Below are 21318 nucleotides of genomic sequence, written 5' to 3' on the forward strand. Positions count from 1 at the left end.
TCTACTTTATAGGACTGTTGAAGGATTAAGTAAATTAACACAGGTAAAGGTCTCAGAAGACTACCTGGTAGTGTTCTCCAGATTACGCAAATTCTACGGATTCTATGGCACTAACCATCACGGAAATATATAATAAAACCACAATGAGATATCACTACACACACACCATGAAGGCTATAATAAAAAAGACAAAAAAGTGTTGCCAAGAATGTGGAGAAACTGGAACCGTCATACACTCCTGGTGGGCATATAAAATGTGCAGTCTCTTTGGAAAACAGCCTGGCAGTTCTTCAGAGGGTGAAACCTAGAGTTACCATATAACTCAGAAATTCTACTCCTAGGTATGTCTAAGAGAAATGAAAATATATGTTTGTATGAAAAATTATACATGAATGCTCATTAGAGCAGTATTCATAATAACCTAAAGTAGAAACAGCCCAAATGTCCAACAACCAGTAAATGGATAAATAAAATGCAATATGGCCACACAATGAAATATTATTTAGAAAGGAATGAAGTACTGATACATGCTACAACGTGGCTGAATCTTGAAAACCCTATGCTAAGTGAAAGAAGCCATCAAAAAAAGAGCAAATACAGTATAAGTCCATTTATATGATATGAAATGCCAAGAATAGGTAAATTCACAGAGAAGGAAAGTGACTGTGGCTAGCTGCTGGTAGATTTAGGGTGGGAGGATTGAGGAGAGACTGTTAAGAGGTATGCAGTGTATTTTGGACGTGGGTCTTGGGGTCAGCAGAGACCGTTAGTTTATGATCCTGTATCTCAAATATATTTCAATACTCTCCCCCTCTCTCTACAATATATTATAAAATAAGAGGTCATCTACTTAAAAAATAAACCTCAAAGGTAATTATTTTTAAGAATAAATATGCTGAAGGGAGAAAATACTTTTCATCATCTCTATTGAGGGACTTACGATGTAGCACAGAATATAAACTGGAGCTAAGGGAAACTTTCCTTAAAGTTCTATTTAATAAAAGTTGGAATAAATTCCTTAGACAAATCAAAGGAGGACACACAATATCTAAACTTCCACTCCCAAATGTCTCTGCCACATTGAAGACTGTTCCAGAGGAGTAGAGCACCTTGGTTGGATTAAAGAAATCTGAAAGCGCTCATTTTCATGGAAGTTATAACAGAGAGTCTCTTTTATATTATTTAGGATCATTCTTGATATATTCATTCAATAACATAGTCAAGTATCTTTCTCGATGTTAAAATCTTTACAAAACTGAAATCCTGAAAGAATCCCTTCGTTTTTCCAGTTAGATTGAGCATGATTCTTAATTCGTAGTACAATATCTTAATATTAATATTTACGAAGTTCCATCCCTCAGCACCTGCCATTCAGGGTGGAATTCAGACTAGAGGGTGGGGATACCAACTCCAGAATTTCAGTTCGGGTGCGTCATCCGTGTAGGGAGGGGCTTTGGGCGGGGCATCCCGATAGGGAGGAGGCGTCACTAGAAAGCTGTGGGGCCAGTCTACAGCTGTCATTACTCGAGTTAAGCTTTGTATTATTTGTATTCGATGATACGGTGTGTAAGCCGTACACATTCTCAATGCGAACTAGTTTCACTCGGCACTTAAGTGAAATATGTAAGTACAGTTTCCTTCTGAGCTACCGAGAAACGTGAGAGCTCCAGGGATGATTGTCGCCCGCTATTTATTGGGAGCAGGCAGAAACCCAACTATTATTGAGAATGGGCTGTAGCGAGAAGTCCAAGTAGTTCCAGGGTTTTAATGAGAAGGAAAGTGGAACGCAGTCAGGGATTGGGAGCTACGAGACAAGCTCCGCGTGGAAGCCGGAGAAAAAATCCGGAGAGAGAGCCGCGTATATAATTGCTTTCGAAGCCTCCGCCACTCGAGTCCTGGAATTGTGAGTATTCTGCGCCTCGCGTCCTGGGACTGAAGTCGGAGAACTCTCCCAGCTAGGAGAGACAACCTTCTTCTGCTCTCCCTACCTGACTCAGGGACTAAACTGCCGCCCTTCCCCTGACCACCAGATGGAGGGCAAAGGCAGTAGCTGACCAGCGCCGCCCCATTCCGACCCGAGAGGTGGAGATCCCCCACCCCGCCCCACCGAGAACAGCCAAATTCAATTACAATTTTCTCCTCCCGCTTCTCCTACATTTCCCAAACCCCCTCCTCCTTCCCCTAACCCTCCTCCTTCGAGACAGGGGAGGAGAAAAGGGGAGTTCAGGTCGTCATGACAGAGCCTAAGGCAAAGGATTCCCAGGCTCCTCACTTGGCGGGCGGCGCGCCCTCCCCAACACGGGTCGGATTGGCTCTGTCGGGACGCCGGGACGCTGGCTCCTTCCAGGCAAGTCAGACCTCGGACGCCTCGCCTGTAGTTTCGGCCATACCCATCTCCTTGGACGGGCTGCTCTTCCCTCCGCCCAGTCAGGGACAGGACCCGGACCGGAAGACTCAGGATCAGCAGCCCCTGTCAGACGTGAAGGCGGCGCATACCAGAGTTGAAGCCGCAAGCGGTGCAGGAGTTGGCAACTCTAGAACCCCAGAAAAAGACCGAGGGCTGCTGGACAGTGTCTTGGACACGCTACTGGAGCCCTCAGGCCCGGGGCAGAGCCACGCCAGCCCTCCTGCCTGTGAGTCCACTAGCCCTTGGTGCCTGTTTAGCTCCGAGCTTTCCGAAGACCCCCGGGTTGCCTCCACCACCCAGGGGGTGTTATCCCCGCTCATGAGCCGGCCAGAGAGCAAGGCTGGCGACAGCTCCGGGACGGCAACTGCCCATAAAGTGCTGCCCAGGGGACTGTCACCGTCCCGGCAGCTGTTGACTCTGACCTCTGGGAGTCATCCTTGGCGGGGGGCCGCAGTGAAACCAGCACCGCAGCCGGCTGTGGTGGACGTAGAGGAGGAGGATGGCTTTGAATCCGAGGGTTCCGTGGGTCCACCTCTGAAAGGCAAATCCCGGCCTGTGGGAGGCACGGCAGCTGCAGGAGGAGCTGCGGCCACCTCTCCTGGGGTGGCCTCAGGAGGAGTCACCCTGATCCCTAAGGAAGATTCCCGCTTCTTGGCGCCTAAGGTCTCGCTGACCGAGCAGGAGGCGCTAGCGGCGCCCGGGGGCTCCCCGCTGGCCACCACGATGATGGATTTTATACACGTGCCCATTCTGCCCCTTAACTCGGCCTTCCTGGCCGCCCGCACCCGGCAGCTGCTGGAAGGAGAGAGCTATGACGGCGGGGCTGCGGCTGTCAGCACCTTTGCCCCGCCGCGGGGCTCGCCCTCGGGTTCGTCCACACAGGTAGCTGCCGGCGACTTCTCCGACTGTGCATACCCACCCGACGCGGAGCCCAAGGATGATGGGTTCCCGCTTTACGGCGACTTCCAGCCGCCTGCCCTGAAGATCAAGGAGGAAGAGGAAGGCACCGAGGCAGCAGCGCGCTCTCAGCGGCAGTACCTAATGACCGGTCCTAATCCCGCCGTCTTCCCGGATTTGCCGCTGGCTCTGCAGCAGCTACCTCCCCGAGCTCCATCCTCCAGACCCGGGGAAGCGGCGGTGACGGCGGCCGCACCCGCCAGTGTCTCTGTCTCCTCGGTGTCCTCGTCGGGGTCGACCCTGGAGTGCATCTTGTATAAAGCCGAGGGCACGCCGCCGCAGCAGGGCCCGTTTGCTCCGCCGCCCTGCAAGGCGCCAAGCGCAGGCGCGTGCCTGCTGCCCCGGGACAGTGCCTCCACCTCGGCTTCGGCTATCGCTGCAGGGGTGGCCCCTGCGCTCTACCCGCAGCTCAGCCTCAACGGGCTCCCGCAGCTCGGTTACCAGGCCGCCGTGCTCAAAGAAGGCTTGCCGCAGGTCTACCAGCCTTATATCAACTACCTGAGGTGAGGGCCCCGGGCGGGGCGTGGGGAGCCCTATGCGTCTCGCGAATAGCGGTCCAGCCAGTTCGTCGCCATCAGCTCCTGGCCCTCAGGGTCCTGCTCACTCGAATGGCCTCAAGAGGATGCGTGGTCGGGGCGGGGCACAGGGTAGTTTGGTTTCCTTTATCTTCTCTCAGCTCCATACTATTTTAGAGACACAATGGGGGCGCATAATATGCCGTTTTTGGAGCGTGCCTCCTCAAAAATATTTTCTAAACTTTTCAAATCTGCGAGATTTCGAGACAAAACTAGCCCTGATTTAAAACGTGCAGCGTCACTCTAGGTGAGCGGTAGCCCAGTGGAGCGGAAAAAGCGCGGCGAGTTGGGGGCTTTATAAAATGGTTATTTTCTTAGGACATTTACTGGGAATGTCTTTCTTGGAGAAGAGACTTTAAGGCGCGGATCCTCCGGGAGGGGTGGTACTTGTTACATGGTCGCTTATCCAGAACTGAAAACATAACTTCACGGGTTGGGATATTTAATGGCTCAATTTTCATACGTATCTCAAGGCTAAAGTTATGTGTAATATGTTTACATTATGAATTTAAACACCAATATTGTTTCGGATTCGCTACAACTTTTTTTCACATAGGTTTTCAAAAATATTTTGATTTACATACTGGAGTAGTGGAATTTCTAAGAATGTTCGCTTTAGAATCTTATTGCTGTGAATGAGCAAAATAGTGTCAATATCCTGAACAATTCTTTAACTCGTCAAACACATAAACTTGTGTGAGTAAACAATCATTAAGGGTTGTGTTAAAAACTCAAAACAAAAGCATTGCTAAGTACCATTCAACCTTAAAACAAAAAAAAAACCATGTTTATAGTTACCCAGGCTACAGGAAGGAAATAACATTTCATTTGTCAAAGTAAATTTATTATTCTATATAAGAAGTTTTGTAGAAATATTTTTTAAAACAAAACCAATGGACCTTTGCTTTCTTAAACATAAAACTATATATTATTCTTTTATGTTGGTGCTGCTGATGACTGATTAATAATTTGCAAATGTGGTGAATCCAGGAACAGTACAGGAAATTTAATTTGCATGTCTTTCAAGGGTGCATATACACAGTTCTATTTGAAAATTCCCTTTCACTGTGTCAATTCGGTTAAGAAAACTTTAAGTAGCTAGTGGTTCACCTAAAAATAAATGGAGTACTTTGTTTTGCATTTCAAGGCCGGATTCAGATGCCAGCCAGAGCCCACAGTACAGCTTCGAGTCATTACCTCAGAAGATTTGTTTAATCTGTGGGGATGAAGCATCAGGCTGTCATTATGGTGTCCTCACCTGTGGGAGCTGTAAGGTCTTCTTTAAAAGGGCAATGGAAGGTAGGCTCCTTTCTCCTGATCCTTTATTATTGGTTTAACTGTAAGCTGAGATTATTATTTTTTAGATTTTATTTACCTCTTGCTTCTAAGAAATGGTATTTCTATATAACTTAAAATATATGACTATGTTTTTTTTTTAAGATTTTATTTATTTATTTGATAGACAGAGATCGAAAGTAGGCAGAGAGGCAGGCAGAGAGAGGGGGGAAGCAGGCTCCCTGCTGAGCAGAGAGCCCATATGGAGCTGGATCCAAGGACCCTGGGATCATGACCTGAGATGAAGGCAGAGGCTTTAACCCACTGAACCACACAGGCGCCCCTGTACGACTATGTTTTAACAATATGCTTTCATTTAATACTCAAAATTGAATGTGATTAGATATTATAATTGCATACTCTTTGGCTAGCACTTTTAATATTAGACTCAAATTGTACTAATCTTGGGGCAATGCTGCTATTGTTCATTACCTATTTAGCTTTAAAGAAACAACTTCACTGTAATTGTATTTTTATATTTCTATTATATGTGATATGTACTACATTTAAAATTTTGATCAAAAGAAAAATTGTAAAAGTCATTGAAATTATGTATATGTACTTATATGTGTGCGCATATATATATGTGATGCAGATACAAATTTTCTACACAATTTTGCCTTTTCTCTACATTCATATGTATGTAATATTTAAATAATGGTAATTCTAAACAAATTTTTAAAATTCTCTTTTTGTTTGGTATATTTTTATAAGGGGATAGGAATAAACAGTTCAAAGCAAATGAAAAATTTGAGCACAATAACAATCTCTGAAGAAGTATTTTACTATAAGACCTTTATATTTTTAAAATGATCTAAATGACTTATTTATCTAATGATAATTATCTAATGATTTTGAATTGACTTACATAATGTATTTTGGACTTGAACTAAGCTGAAATGAGCTTAGGGTTCCCTCTGGAGTGCAGAGATCACACCTAGACAAGAACCAAAAATCTGATTACCTGCTTTTTTGTTCCGTGTTTGTGAGTTTTGTTCTTGTTTTTGTTTTTTTAATTTCAAGAACCTTCTATTTAAAAGTAGGAAAGGAAGGAATGAGCAATTTTTACCTTAAGGGAACTTTCAAAGGAGTTTGATGTGTATATTTAATATATACCAAAAGAATATGACCGAAAAGACATTCTAAATTCACTATTCTTGTAGCTGCCTAACAGGTGATTCTTTACAACTATTATACCTTTTTGGTAAAAATGATTCCCAACCAGTTATTAGTAATATTTGTAAACTACTTAAACTAATCATTCTTGAAGAATATCTGTTTTGTATTTATCCAGAACATGATTTTTCCACAAAGGAATATATATATTAAATATGCACATATATATTAAAATATGCATACAAATATATTATATATAATATATTATAACTAATATATTATATAATATATAAATTGTATATTATAATATATTATGTATGTGTATAATATAATATATTACAAATATAATATATTACAAATACATATTTGTATTTTTGTATTATATTACAAATATATATTTGTATATATAAAAGGGGCTACATGAGAAAATGGGACACAACTGGTAATGGCCCTAACTTTCCTATTGACATTATTTAGTCATAGTTACAAGTAGGCATTCTTTGTGTGGAAGAGTAGATTCTCCAGCACATAATTGGAGTTACTATTTCCATGTAACTTTATGTCTGGTTTTTTGAACATTCCTTTTGACATTAATTTGATTCCCTTCATTTTTACAGCCTCCTTAGGGTAGTCTAATTTTTATAAGTGGATGATTCCTGTAGAATCCCCTGCTTGAAATCCAGTTTTGTTTTTTTTTTCTAGCCCAGCTCCATCTCTTTATAGGTAAGCATGTCCCAAAGACCTAAATTTGAATTTCCAAAGAGCACACAACTAGTCAGTAACTAATTCTTAATCACCATAGGTTAGATACTCTTTCATTGCAATGTTCATAAATCAGAGAGGGTGGGCACACATAAATATTTGATGAATGCTACTTAATTTTCAGAAGTTACTTTAAACTGTGCATATAGAACCAAGAGCACCCTAACTAAAATACAAATGATTTTATAGTATTAAAATAGTATCCAGAACCACATAAAATGTCTTCCCAAATGTACTCTTGGAAAGCATTTGTAAGACCACTACTGTTGGCATGATTCTGTTTTAGTCTTGAGTAGTAGATATGAAGTACCTTTACTTGGCAATATTTATAAAGGAAGTCAAGGTAGAGGTTTATAAGTCATTCGTGAAATTAAAGCAAGATTACAAAAACTGTGTGAGGAATTCCATTCATTCAGCTTTTTTTTTTAATTTAAAAATTTTTAAAGATTTTATTTGACACAGAAAGAGAGAGAGAGAGCAAGCACACAGGAGGAGCATCAGGCAGGGGAGAAGCAGGCTCCTCACTGAGCAAGGAGACTGATGAAGGGCTCCAATGCAGAGCTTGATCCCAGGACCCTGGGGTCATGACCTGAGCCAAAGGCAGCCATTTAACCAACTGTGACACCCAGGTGTCCCTATTTAGCACTTATTTTATACCTCTTATATTTAGATCTGTGACAAAGATATTCTTCCCTTGATTTCACCTCTCTTTGCCTTAGAAATAAATTGAGGATAACAATAGCTACCCCTCAGGGTGGTTATAAAGATTAAGTGAGTTAATACATGCAAAGTTTTGAAACAAATGCCTAGCATATTGTCAGTTTCAATGGTGTCACTTCGGTCAAGGAACTTTTGATAGTGCTGAGCAGGTAATATATATGTAAGGCCTTTTTGCATATAAAATAAAGATTCTCAGTGAATGCTCAGATAGGTAAGCAAATCTGTAAAGTAGTTAGGATTTGTGTGGTTTGTGAATTAGTGTGTTAGGAAGGGGGAAGTTAATGGAATGTGTATATTCTATAATGATAGGAGAAGACTTCATGGAAAATATGAATTTCATTTTGTTCCTAAAGGAGAAGTAAGGTTATTGATCTCTGGGTATTGAGGAGGGCCTTTAAGTGTATATGTCCAAGGAGGAGTGAAAAGATTAAGATTTGACTAGGACTTGAAGAATTATATTTGGAAATCATTAAAATTAAAGGTTAGGAAGTTTAATTGCCAGTGTTTGAATGAGTTTGGATAAAAATCAGTGATTTAAGATAATAGAAGTTTCTGGGAATTTTCATGACTAAGAAAGATGAGTAGAAGGACTTTAAGAGTTGGAGAGAAATAAGTGTGAAATCTAAAGTAGGGGTAGTTTAAGGTAGAACTATGTATGGATGCCAGTATGTTCAGAATTTGAAAGTCAATGGTCAAAAATATAGATATTTTGGGGGCACCTGGCTGGCTCAGTGGGTTAAAGCCTCTGTCTTTGGCTCAGGTCATGATCCCAGGGTCCTGTGATGGAGGCCCACATCAGGTTCTCTGCTTGGCAGGAAGCCTGCTTCCCTTCCTCTCTCTCTGCCTGTCTCTCTGCCTACTTGTAATTTCTGTCTGTCAAATAAATAAATAAAATCTTTAAAAATAAAAAAATATATATTTATATATAAATACTTTTACCAGGCATAGTAATGGTCATAGCAGGGTGTCTGAGTGACTCAGTCAATTAAGTCAGGATCCTGGGATCAAGCCCCATGCCTAGGTCCCTGCTCAGTGGGAAACCTGTTTCTCCCTCTTTCTCTACCATTCCTTCTGCTTATGCTTGGCCTCTCTCTCTCTCTCTCTCTTTCTCAAATAAATAAATATAATCTTTTAAAAAATGATAATCGCATTTTAGAGTACTTTCTACATACCAGTAACTAAGTGTTTTATGGGTGTTTTAATTTCTTTAATCCTTATAATCTTTATAATCATTGTATTTTCAATTTACCAATAAGGAAACTAAGATCCAGAGACGTTAAATTGCCTTAATCACAGTTAGGAAGTGGTAGAATGAGGATTCAAACCCAAATAGTGTGATTCCAGAACCTGTGCAACATTTCTCTCAATTATACTACATTTCTCTTAAGAGGAAATTCTGTTTAAATTTCAAAGAAAAACAATAGTGGGTTGAAAGAAAAAAATGTGAGCCAAATGATAAAACATCTAGGAGGTAAAAGTGAATCCTAAAGGAAATTGCAAGATGAAGATTGAATAAAAGTGTGTGATATAAATTAATGGATGATACTAACTTCACCTTTAGGACAGCTATGAGAAAAAACAGTCAAGGACCAAGAGCCAGTTTCTTTACTTCTCCTCCAAGTTGAGAGTGAGAGACCATAAAGCCTGTAAATGAGTCACCCAGGAAAACTGGGTTTCTCTTGGTATGAGAGAAGAGAGAAGAGGCAGGAAAGAAAAGGATAGGTGAGGAGAGGGGAGGGGAGGGGAGGGGAGAGGTCAGAAACCACTCAAAAAGTGAGTGTTTAGGGTAGGAAGAGATGGCCTCTCTTAACCTAAGAAAATGAATTAGCCAAAAGCAATTGGTTGACTAGCCCTGTGTATTACTTTACTAAGACTTGGAATGAACCAGGAAGTGGTCAGGAATTGCCTTAATACCTTTCAAGGAGATGAAGTCATAACGACACAACCAGTTCTATAAATGCAGGCCATGACTTTGTAGTAAGAAGCAAAAATTATTTCTCATTGGCTTTTCTGTGCATGTACTGTGACTAGCTTGGTGCTATGAATATATACTAGATATTCAGTAATTTTTTTCTAAATCATCATAACTGATGATGCCAAGCTCTTATTCTTTGGATGCTTTTTACTGTAACACCATTTGTAGTGAATAAATCTGATGGAATATGGGTAGAGAAATATTATAATATAATGGAACATTATTTAGAAGACACTTGTTTAAGTCAGTATTGATGGATTTATGATTTTACTACATTATTAGTTTCATTTTTATTCTAGGTATGTGGAGGTATAATTGACAAATAAAACTGTGAGATATTTAACATGAGGATTTGTTACATACGGTAAAAGGATTCCCCTATCAAGTTAATTAACACGTTCATAGCCTCACTTACTTATCTTTTTTTTTCTTTTTGGCAAGAATATTTAAATTTTACTCTCTTACCAAATTTTAGTCATATAATACAATGTTTTCAACTAGTCACCATGTTATATATTATATCTTCAGACCTATTCATCTTAAAAGTTTGTACCCTTTTAGCAACCTCTCACTATTTCCCCTATTTCCCAGCCCCTGGTGACCATTTTCTACACCAAAGTATTTATTGAAAGCTTTCTGTATTATGCTTGGTACTAGTTGAAAAAGCAGTGAAATGGAACTGCTACCCTAGTGGAGGCAAGAAACACTCTATCGATTGCATTTAAACAATGAATTATAGATGTGCTAAGTGAATAGTTTAAGCAATGCCTGGAAAACTAGAGAATTGACCCCTTTATCAGAAGCTGGAGATGATAGGAAATACCTTTTAGATTTAGAAAGACACCATCATAAGTAGACCACAGAAGAAACTGGATAGAAATGAAATATTTTATGCATAAAATATTTCTTTCAAAAGTTGAATAGAGTTGGTGTCAGAGACTAAAAATAAACTGATCTGGTAGCATATTCTCCCTGCCATGCCTTCAAGAAGAGAAATAATGAACATTCAAATTCATTTAAATATTATATAATTTTAAGAACTATTTTAGAGTTACAGCAAAATCAAGAGGGATGTAAAGAGTTTTCCCATATACTTCTTGCCCAGACGTAGCCTTCCCTATTATTAACATCCTCTATTAGGGTGGTACATTTTTTGTTACAGTTGATGAATGTACTTCAATTATGAACACTAAATAATCACCCCAAATCCATAGTTTTCATTAAGGTTTGCTCTTGGTATTATACATTCTATGGGTTTGAATAAATATACAATAAAATGTATCCATAGTTATGGTATCATACAGAGTAGTTTCACTACCCTAAAAATCCTATGTTCCATTTATTCATTCTTATCTGCCCCCAAAGCCCTGGCAATCAGTAATCTATTGACTCTTTCTGTAGTTTTGCCTTTTCCAGAATGCCATATAGTTTCACTTAGTTATATGCATTTAATTTTCCTCTGTGTCTTTTCATGGCTTGATATCTCATTTCCTTTGAGTTCTGAATAATATAGCACTGTCTGTATGTAGCACAGTTTATCCATTCACCTGCTGAAATATATTTTAGTCGCTTCCAAGTTTTTACAGTTATGAAGAAAGCTGATATAATGATCCACGAGCAGGTTTTTACAGGGACATATTATTTTTTTCCCTTTGGGTAAATATCAAGGAGTTTGATTGCTACATTTTATAGATGTTTAATTTTGTAAGAGATCTTCAAACTGTCTTCCAAAGTGACTATGCTATGTTGCATTCCAACCAGCAATGAATGAGAATTCTTTTTTTTTTAATTTTTTATTTTTTATAAACATATATTTTTATCCCCAGGGGTACAGGTCTGTGAATCACCAGGTTTACACACTTCACAGCACTCACCCAAGCACATACCCTCCCCAATGTCCATAATCCCACCCCCTTCTCCCAAACCCCCTCCCCCCAGCAACCCTCAGTTTCTTTTGTGAGATTAAGAGTCACTTATGGTTTGTCTCCCTCCCAATCCCATCTTGTTTCATTGATTCTTCTCCTACCCACTTAAGCCCCCATGTTGCATCACCACTTCCTCATATCAGGGAGATCATATGATAGTTGTCTTTCTCTGCTTGACTTATTTCGCTAAGCATGATACGCTCCAGTTCCATCCATGTTGTTGCAAATGGCAAGATTTCATTTCTTTTGATGGCTGCATAGTATTCCATTGTGTATATATACCACATCTTCTTGATCCATTCATCTGTTGATGGACATCTAGGTTCTTTCCATAGTTTGGCTATTGTGGACATTGCTGCTATAAACATTCGGGTGCACGTGCCCCTTTGGATCATTACGTTTGTATCTTTAGGGTAAATAGCCAATAGAGCAATTGCTGGGTCATAGGGCAGTTCTATTTTCAACATTTTGAGGAACCTCCATGTTGTTTTGCAGAGTGGCTGCACCAGCTTGCATTCCCACCAACAGTGTAGGAGGGTTCCCCTTTCTCCACATCCTCGCCAGCATCTGTCATTTCCTGACTTGTTGATTTTAGCCATTCTGACTGGTGTGAGGTGATATCTCATTGTGGTTTTGATTTGTATTTCCCTGATGCCGAGTGATATGGAGCACTTTTTCATGTGTCTGTTGGCCATCTGGATGTCTTCTTTGCAGAAATGTCTGCTCATGTCCTCTGCCCATTTCTTGATTGGATTATTTGTTCTTTGGGTGTTGAGTTTGCTAAGTTCTTTATAGATTCTGGACACTAGTCCTTTATCTGATATGTCGTTTGCAAATATCTTCTCCCATTCTGTCAGTTGTCTTTTGATTTTGTTAACTGTTTCCTTGGCTGTGGAAAAGCTTTTGATCTTGATGAAGTCCCAATAGTTCATTTTTGCCCTTGCTTCCCTTGCCTTTTGCGTTGTTCCTAGGAAGATGTTGCTGCGGCAGAGGTCGAAGAGGTTGCTGCCCGTGTTCTCCTCAAGGATTTTGATGGATTCCTTTCGCACATTGAGGTCCTTCATCCATTTTGAGTCTATTTTTGTGTGTGGTGTAAGGAAATGGTCCAATTTCATTTTTCTGCATGTGGCTGTCCAATTTTCCCAGCACCATTTATTGAAGAGGCTGTGTTTTTTCCATTGGACATTCTTTCCTGCTTTGTCGAAGATTAGTTGACTGTAGAGTTGAGGGTCTATTTCTGGGCTCTCTATTCTGTTCCATTGATCTATGTGTCTGTTTTTGTACCAGTACCATGCTGTCTTGATGATGACAGCTTTGTAATAGAGCTTGAAGTCCGGAATTGTGATGCCACCAACGTTGGCTTTCTTTTTCAATATCCCTTTGGCTATTCGAGGTCTTTTCTGGTTCCATATAAATTTTAGAATTATTTGGTCCATTTCTTTGAAAAAGATGGATGGTACTTTGATAGGAATTGCATTAAATATGTAGATTGCTTTAGGTAGCATAGACATTTTCACAATATTTATTCTTCCAATCCAGGAGCATGGAACATTTTTCCATTTCTTTGTGTCTTCCTCAATTTCTTTCATGAGTACTTTATAGTTTTCTGAGTATAGATTCTGTGTCTCTTTGGTTAGGTTTATTCCTAGGTATCTTATGGTTTTGGGTGCAATTGTAAATGGGATGGACTCCTTAATTTCTCTTTCTTCTGTCTTGTTGTTGGTGTAGAGAAATGCAACTGATTTCTGTGCATTGATTTTATATCCTAACACTTTACTGAATTCCTGTACAAGTTCTAGCAGTTTTGGAGTGGAGTCTTTTGGGTTTTCCACATATAGTATCATATCATCTGCGAAGAGTGATAATTTGACTTCTTCTTTGCCGATTTGGGTGCCTTTAATTTCCTTTTGTTGTCTGATTGCTGAGGCTAGGACCTCTAGTACTATGTTGAATAGCAGTGGTGATAATGGACATCCCTGCCGTGTTCCTGACCTTAGCGGAAAAGCTTTCAGTTTTTCTCCATTGAGAATGATATTTGCGGTGGGTTTTTCATAGATGGCTTTGATGATATTGAGGTATGTGCCCTCTATCCCTACACTTTGAAGAGTTTTGATTAGGAAGGGATGCTGTACTTTGTCAAATGCTTTTTCAGCATCTATTGAAAGTATCATATGGTTCTTGTTCTTTCTTTTATTGATGTGTTGTATCACATTGACTGATTTGCGGATGTTTAACCAACCTTGTATCCCTGGAATAAATCCCACTTGGTCGTGGTGAATAATCCTTTTAATGTACTGTTGAATCCTATTGGCTAGTATTTTGTTGAGTATTTTCGCATCTGTGTTCATCAAGGATATTGGTCTATAGCTCTCTTTTTTGGTGGGATCCTTGTCTGGTTTTGGGATCAAGGTGATGCTGGCCTCATAAAATGAGTTTGGAAGTTTTCCTTCCATTTCTATTTTTTGGAACAGTTTCCGGAGAATAGGAATTAGTTCTTCTTTAAATGTTTGGTAGAATTCCCCCGGGAAGCCGTCTGGCCCTGTGCTTTTGTTTGTTTGGAGATTTTTAATGACTGTTTCAATCTCCTTACTGGTTATGGGTCTGTTCAGGCTTTCTATTTCTTCATGAATCATGACTTTAATGTTGTATCTAAAGAATCATTAACGAACTCAATGTAATCTAGATTTGCTCCTATGTTATCTTTTAGGACCTTTATAATTTTGCATCTTATATTTAAGTCTGTGATCCATTTTCAGTTAATGTTTATGAAGAGTGTAAAGTCTGGGTTTATCTTTTTTTTTTTTAAGATTTTATTTATTTATTTAACAGACAGAGATCACAAGTAAGCAGAGAGGAGAAAGCAGACTCCCTTCTAAGCAGAAAGCCTGATATGGGGCTTGATCCCAGGACCCTGAGATCATGACCTGAGATGAAGGCAGAGGCTTTAACCAACTGAGCCACCCAGCCACCCCTGTCTGGGTTTAGATTCACTTTGTTGCATGTGGATGTCCAGTAGTTTCAAGACTATTTGTTGAAGAGATAGTTTTTACTCCATTGTATTCGCTTTGCTACTTTGACTATATTTACATGAGTCTATTTCTTGGGCTTTCTATTCTGTTACATTGATCTATTTGTCTGTTCTTTCACCAAGATTGCACTGTTTTGATTGCTATAGATTTATAGTAAGTCTTGAAGTCAGGTATAGCAGTCCTCCAACTTCAATATTGTGTTGAATATTCTGGGTCTTTTATGTCTACATATGAACTTTAAATTGTTTGTCAATAACCAGGAAATAATTTCCTGGGGTTTAATTGGAATTGTATTGAATCTGTAGATCATATTGGGAAAAACTCGTGTCTTGGCAATATTGAATCTTCCCATCCACAAGCATGGAATATTGCTCCATTTATTTAGTTATTTTATTTCATTAATCAGAGGTTTTTTTAAAGATTTCATTTATTTATTTGACACAGAGAGAGAGAGAGCACAAGCAGGGGGAGGGGCACGCAGGAGGAGAGGGAGAAGCAGGTTCTCTGCAGAGCAGAGAATCTGAAGAGGGACTCATTCCCAGGACTCTGAGATCATAACCTGAGCCAAAGGTGGTTGCTTAACCAACTGAGCCACCCAGGCACACCTCATTAATTACAATTTTGTGATTTCCTCCTATTGTACATATCTGGTTATATTTATACTTAAGTACTTCATTTTTAGAGTGCTAATATAAATGATAGTGTTTTAAATTTCAAATGCCACTTGTTCATTTTCTTTATTAAATTGATTTATTTATTTTCAGAAAAACAGTATTCATTATTTTTTCACCACAACCAGTGCTCCATGCAGTCCGTGCCCTCTATAATACCCACCACCTGGTACCCCGACCTCCAACCCCCCCACCACTTCAAACCCCTCAGATTGTTTTTTTCAGAGCCCATAGTCTCTCATGATTCACTTCCCCTTCCAATTTACCCCAACTCCCTTCTCCTCTCTAACACCCCTTGTCCTCCATTATATTTGTTATGCTCCACAAATAAGTGAAACCATATGATAATTGACTCTCTAATGGATGCATTCCTGGAAAACTATAAACTACCAAAACTGAACCAGGAAGAAATCGACAACCTGAATAGACCTATATCTAGAAACGAGATTGAAGCAGTGATCAAAAACCTCCCAAAAAACAAGAGCCCAGGACCTGACAGATCCCCTCGGGAATCTATCAAACTTTCAAAGAAGAAAGAGCACCTATTCTCCTGAAGCTGTTTCCAAAAAATGAAGCAGAAGGAAAACTTCCTCTTTCTATGAAGCCAGCATTACTCTGATCCCCAAAAAGGAGACCCTACCAAAAAGGAGAATTTCAGACCAATATCACTGATGAATATGGATGCCAAGATTCTCAACAAGATCCTAGCCAACAGGATCCAACAGCACATTAAAAAGATTATCCACCATGACCAGGTGGGATTCATCCCTGGGCTCCAGGGATGGTTCAACATTTGCAAATCAATCAATGTGATACAACAAATTAATATGAGAAGAGAGAAGAACCACATGGTCCTCTCAGTTGATGCAGAAAAAGCATTTGACAAAATCCACTTTTTCATTTTTAATATATAAGAAAATGACTGACATTTATATATTAGCCTCATATCCTGCAGCTTTGCTATAGTTGCATATTAGCTCCAGGAGTTGTTTTGTTTGGGTTTTCTACATAGAAGATCATGTTACCTACAAAGATAGGTTTATTTCTTCCTTCCCAATGAGAATACCTTTTACTTCTTCTTTTTGTTCTATTGCATTAGTAGGACTTCCACAACAGTGTTAAAAATGAATGGTAAAGGGAGATACTCTTGTCTTGTTCCTGGTCTAATGGAAAAGCTTCTAGTTTCTCACCATTGGGTATGACATCACTTTTAGGTTTTTTGTAAATTATTTTTGTCAAGTCGAGTAAGTTCACTTCTATTTCTAGTTCATGAGTGAGTACTGGATTTTGTCAAATGCTTTTTCTGCAACTACTGATAAGATCATGTGATGTTGCTTTTTTAGCTTGTCGATGTGATGCAACACATTAATTTTCAAACATTGAACCAATCTTATGAGCCTAAGATAAATCTCAATTGATCATGTTGTATACTTCTTTTCGACTTTTTTGGATTTGATTTGCAAGATTTTGTTGAGGATTTTTGCATCTATGTTCATGAGAAATCTCAGTAAGTAGTTTTCTGGTACTGTCTTTGGTTTTATATGAGGATAATGCTGGCCTCATAAAATGAATTAGGAAGCATTCCATCTGTTTCTATTTAAAAGATTGTGGTGAATTGGTATAATTTCTTCCATAAATGATTGGCAGAATTCACCAGTGAACTCATCTGGCCATGGTGCTTAGATTGGCCAGCTGTGTTGGAAAGTTATTAATTGTTGATTCAATTTCATTAACAGATATAGGCCTATTCAGATTGTTTATGTCTTCTTTTTTTTAATTTATTTTTTAATTTATTTTCAGCATAACAGTATTAATATTTTTTTCACCACACCCAGTGCTCCATGCAATCTGTGCCCTCTATAATACCCACCACCTGAAACCCCAAAGTCCCACCCCCCCGCCACTTCAAAACCCTCAGATTGTTTTTCAGAGTCCATAGTCTCTCAAGGTTCACCTCCCCTTCCCATTTCCCCAACTCCCTTCTCCTCTCTGACTCCCTATGTCCTCCATGCTATTTGTTATGCTCCACAAATAAGTGAAACCATATGATAATTGACTCTCTCTGCTTGACTTATTGCAGCATAATCTCTTCCAGTCCCGTCCATGTTGCTACAAAAGTTGGGTATTCATCCTTTCTGATGGAGGCATAATACTCCATAGTGTATATGGACCACACCTTCCTTATCCATTTGTCCGTTGAAGGGCTGCTTGGTTCTTTCCAATTTGGCGATCGTGGCCATTGCTGCTCTAAACATTGGAGTACAGATGGCTCTTCTTTTCACTACATCTCTGTCTTGTGTGAGTTTTGGCGGATTGTTTATCTCAAGGCATTGGTCCATTTCATTTCAGTAATCAGATTTGTGGGCACAGAGTTGTTCATAGTATTCTTTTATTATTTTTTAATGTCTATAGGGTCTGCAGTGATATCCCTCTTTCATTTTTGATGTTAGTAATTTGTATTCTCTCTCTTCTTAATTAGCCTGGCTGGAGGCTTATATTGATTTCATTGATCTTTTCAAAGAACCAGCTTTTTTTTTCTTTATTGACTTCCTGCTTTCAATGCCATTGATTTCTGACCTATTTTTTGTTATTTTTCTGTACTTTCAGTACCTTAATTTGCTCTTCTTTTTCTCATTTGCTAAGGTGAAAGCTTTGATGATTATAAATTTTAGATCTTCTTTTAAAAATATACAGTTAATGCTATATTTATAAGTGCCATAAATTTCCCTGTAAGCACTGCTTACACATAACTATATACCACAGACTTTGCTAACTTGTATTCTCATTTTATTTAGTTTAATTTTTTTAATTTTTCAAGATTTTTTTGTTTGACTTAGGTGTTACTTAAAATTATGTTGTAAAATCTCCATCTCTACATGTTTTATTTTCCAGTTGTCTTCCTTTTTTTTTTTTAAGATTTTCATTATTTGACACACAGAGAGAGAGATCACAAGTAGGCAGAGAGGCAGGCAGAGAGAGCAGGGGAGGCAGGCTCCTTGCTGAGTAGAGAGCCCAATATGGGCCTCGATCCCGGGATGCTGAGATCATGACCTGAGCCGAAGGCAGAGGCTTAACCCACTGAGCCAGCCAGGTGCCCTCCAGTTGTCTTTCTGTTTAAAGTTCAATTTCATGTGGTCTAAGAGCAGTCATTATATAATTTCTATTCTTCAAATTTGTTAAAGTGTGTTTTATGATCTAGAATGTGGTTTATCTTGGTGAATGTTCCATGTGGGTCTGCAAATGTGTAATCTGCTGCTATTAAATGTAGTTTATAGATATCCAGTTGAATGATGCCTGGTGGATCTATCCATTTCTGATAGAGAGATGTTGAAGTGTCCAACTATAATAGTGAATTCATCTGTTTTTCCTTGCAATTCTATTAGCTTTTTTTTTTTTTTTAAGATTTTATTTATTTGACAGAGAGAGATCACAAGTAGGCAGAGAGGCAGGCAGAGAGAGAGAGAGGAGGAAGCAGGCTCCCTGCCGAGCAGAGAGCCCGATGCGGGACTCGATCCCAGGACCCTGAGATCATGACCTGAGCCGAAGGCAGCGGCTTAACCCACTGAGCCACCCAGGCGCCCTAGTTCTATTAGCTTTTGCTTCACAATATTTTAATGCTCTGTTTTTAGATCTTACACTTTAACAACTGGTATGACTTCTTGGAGAATCAACTCCTTTACCATTATATAATGCTCCTTTTTACCAAAGAACTTTCCTTGTTTTGAAGCCTGCTCTAATTATACATTCAAATTTTCATGGACCAATTCATGAATTGTTTTCTTTGTCTTTAGAGCTCTATAATGTTTTCTCCGTATTTTGTAGTCCACAGAACTATCAAATAATCTCTCCCACCACAATTTCTTTGATTAAAATTTGGGGTCTTGAGAAGAAAATTTGTCAATAATCTTATTTAGTTTAATTTCTCTCCAGTAGAGTCTACCTTATGGCAGTTTTTCTGTTATCCTAAAAATAAACATGAAGTAATTCACTGGACTGAACTTCTAAACTTTATAAATAATAATAAATGTCCTTATTAATAAATACTTAGGTAATTTATCTTTATGCTACAGTTCTCTCGGTTTAATATTTAGCATGAGTGGTAAGCTTGTTTTAAGCACAATTTTGCATTATAACCCACTAAAGTCTCCATTTTACCAAAAAAGGAAGTAGTAGAAAGATTACATTGGGGATCATCTGCTTAATATTTGCTTACTTAGGGTTGTCAAATTCTTAATGCTTCTTCAGAACCTCCATCTTAACATTACTGCAAGAATCTGAAAGGGAGGACATTGGAATCAAGACATACATGCTAAAACTAACAGCTAGTGCTTCTGCGCTTCTGTGCTTCTGTCTTTGAGTTATTATACTTTAATTACTCAAATAACACAATAATACATTCTCCTTTAAAAAGGAAAAACATTACCAATTAAGGCTTAAGTTTTCTTTGATCAATAACTCTAATCTGTTCCCTAGCATTCCTCTCTACCTCTATCTTAGTTTTTAATGTGTATGTAAGTGTATATAATGTTTTTTATATGTTCATATATAAAATTTATCTTATATGCAATAATCCTTCATTTTTTTCATGCAACAATGACTTGAAGCTCTGTATGTTTATTTATAGTCCTGGCTTATTCTTTATTGAATAATATTTCATAGTATGAAAATCCCCTTATTTATTTATTTCAATTAGCCAACATATAGTATATCATTAGTTTCAGATGTAGAATTCAGTTAATCATTAGTTGCATATAACACCCAGTGCTCATCACAGCACGTGCCCTCCTTAATGCCCATCAGCCAGTTACCCCATCCTCCCCACCAACCTCCCTCTAGCAACCCTGTTTGTTTTCTGTAGTTAAGAGTCTCTCATGGTTTGTCTTCCTCACTGACTTCTTCCCTTTCAGTTTTCCTTCTCTTTCCCTATGATCCTCTGCCCTATTTCTTATATTCTACATATGAGTGAAACCATATAATACAGCATAATACCTTCCAGTGCCACTCATATTGACATAAATGGTACAATTTCATCCTTTTTGATGACTGAGTAATATTCCATTGTTCGCACGTGTGTGCACGTGCACTCTTTCTATATATACATACATACAGACAGACAGACATACACACACACATACACACACACACACACACACATGCGCGTGCCATATTTTCTTTATCCATTCATCTGTTGATAAATATCTGGGCTCTTTCCATAGGTTGGCTATTGTGGACATTGGTGCTCTAAACATTGGGGTGCAGGTGCCCCTTCAGATCACTACATTTGTATATGGGGTAAATACCAGGTAGTGCAATTGCTGAGTCATAGGGTGGCTCTATTTTTAACATCTTGAGGAACCTCCATACTGTTTTCCAAAGTGGCTGTACCAGCTTGCAATATGAAAATGCTTTTATTAATGCATCACTGTCAAACCATAACTTGAGCAATTTTTTTTTGTGTTTGCATCCTTGAATACATGCCTTGTTCCTTTTCCCAGAATATAATTATTTTTATCCAGTTCTAAGTGTAAGTGAACTACATGATTAGCTTCCTTCATGCTGCCAAAGTGATTTAAATCATTAACTTAATTAATTAACTTAATTAACTTACTACATTTAAAAATTGCTTGTGCTAGAACTAGAAAGATGAATATGTACATAATCCCCATATTTGACATATCCAAAATCAGGAAGAAGAGAAAACGAAAAAGAAAAACTGTTGTGTAGTTAGTAAACATGAGAATACTTCAACTCTAGTTATGGCAGAACCATGGATGACACATCATAGTATTCATCTAGACTACTCTGGAATAATTGCAGTTTGTTCCACTAACATATCCTGATGTTGT

General features: G+C 38.8%; 1 protein-coding gene across 1 annotated transcript in view; it reads left to right on the forward strand.

Annotated features, from left to right (window-relative positions):
- Positions 1-2166: 2166 nt before the first annotated feature.
- The window catches only part of PGR (progesterone receptor), a 96447-nt gene continuing 77295 nt past the window's right edge, over positions 2167-21318 (forward strand). The window contains exons 1-2 of the mRNA XM_082683348.1: positions 2167-3867; positions 5087-5238. Coding sequence (XP_082539474.1) covers positions 2234-3867; positions 5087-5238 — 1786 coding nt within the window. The 5' untranslated portion in view covers positions 2167-2233. The remainder of the gene's footprint in view (positions 3868-5086; positions 5239-21318) is intronic.

Source organism: Mustela nivalis, assembly GCF_964662115.1.
Source record: "Mustela nivalis genome assembly, chromosome: 9".
Taxonomy (NCBI): domain Eukaryota; kingdom Metazoa; phylum Chordata; class Mammalia; order Carnivora; family Mustelidae; genus Mustela; species Mustela nivalis.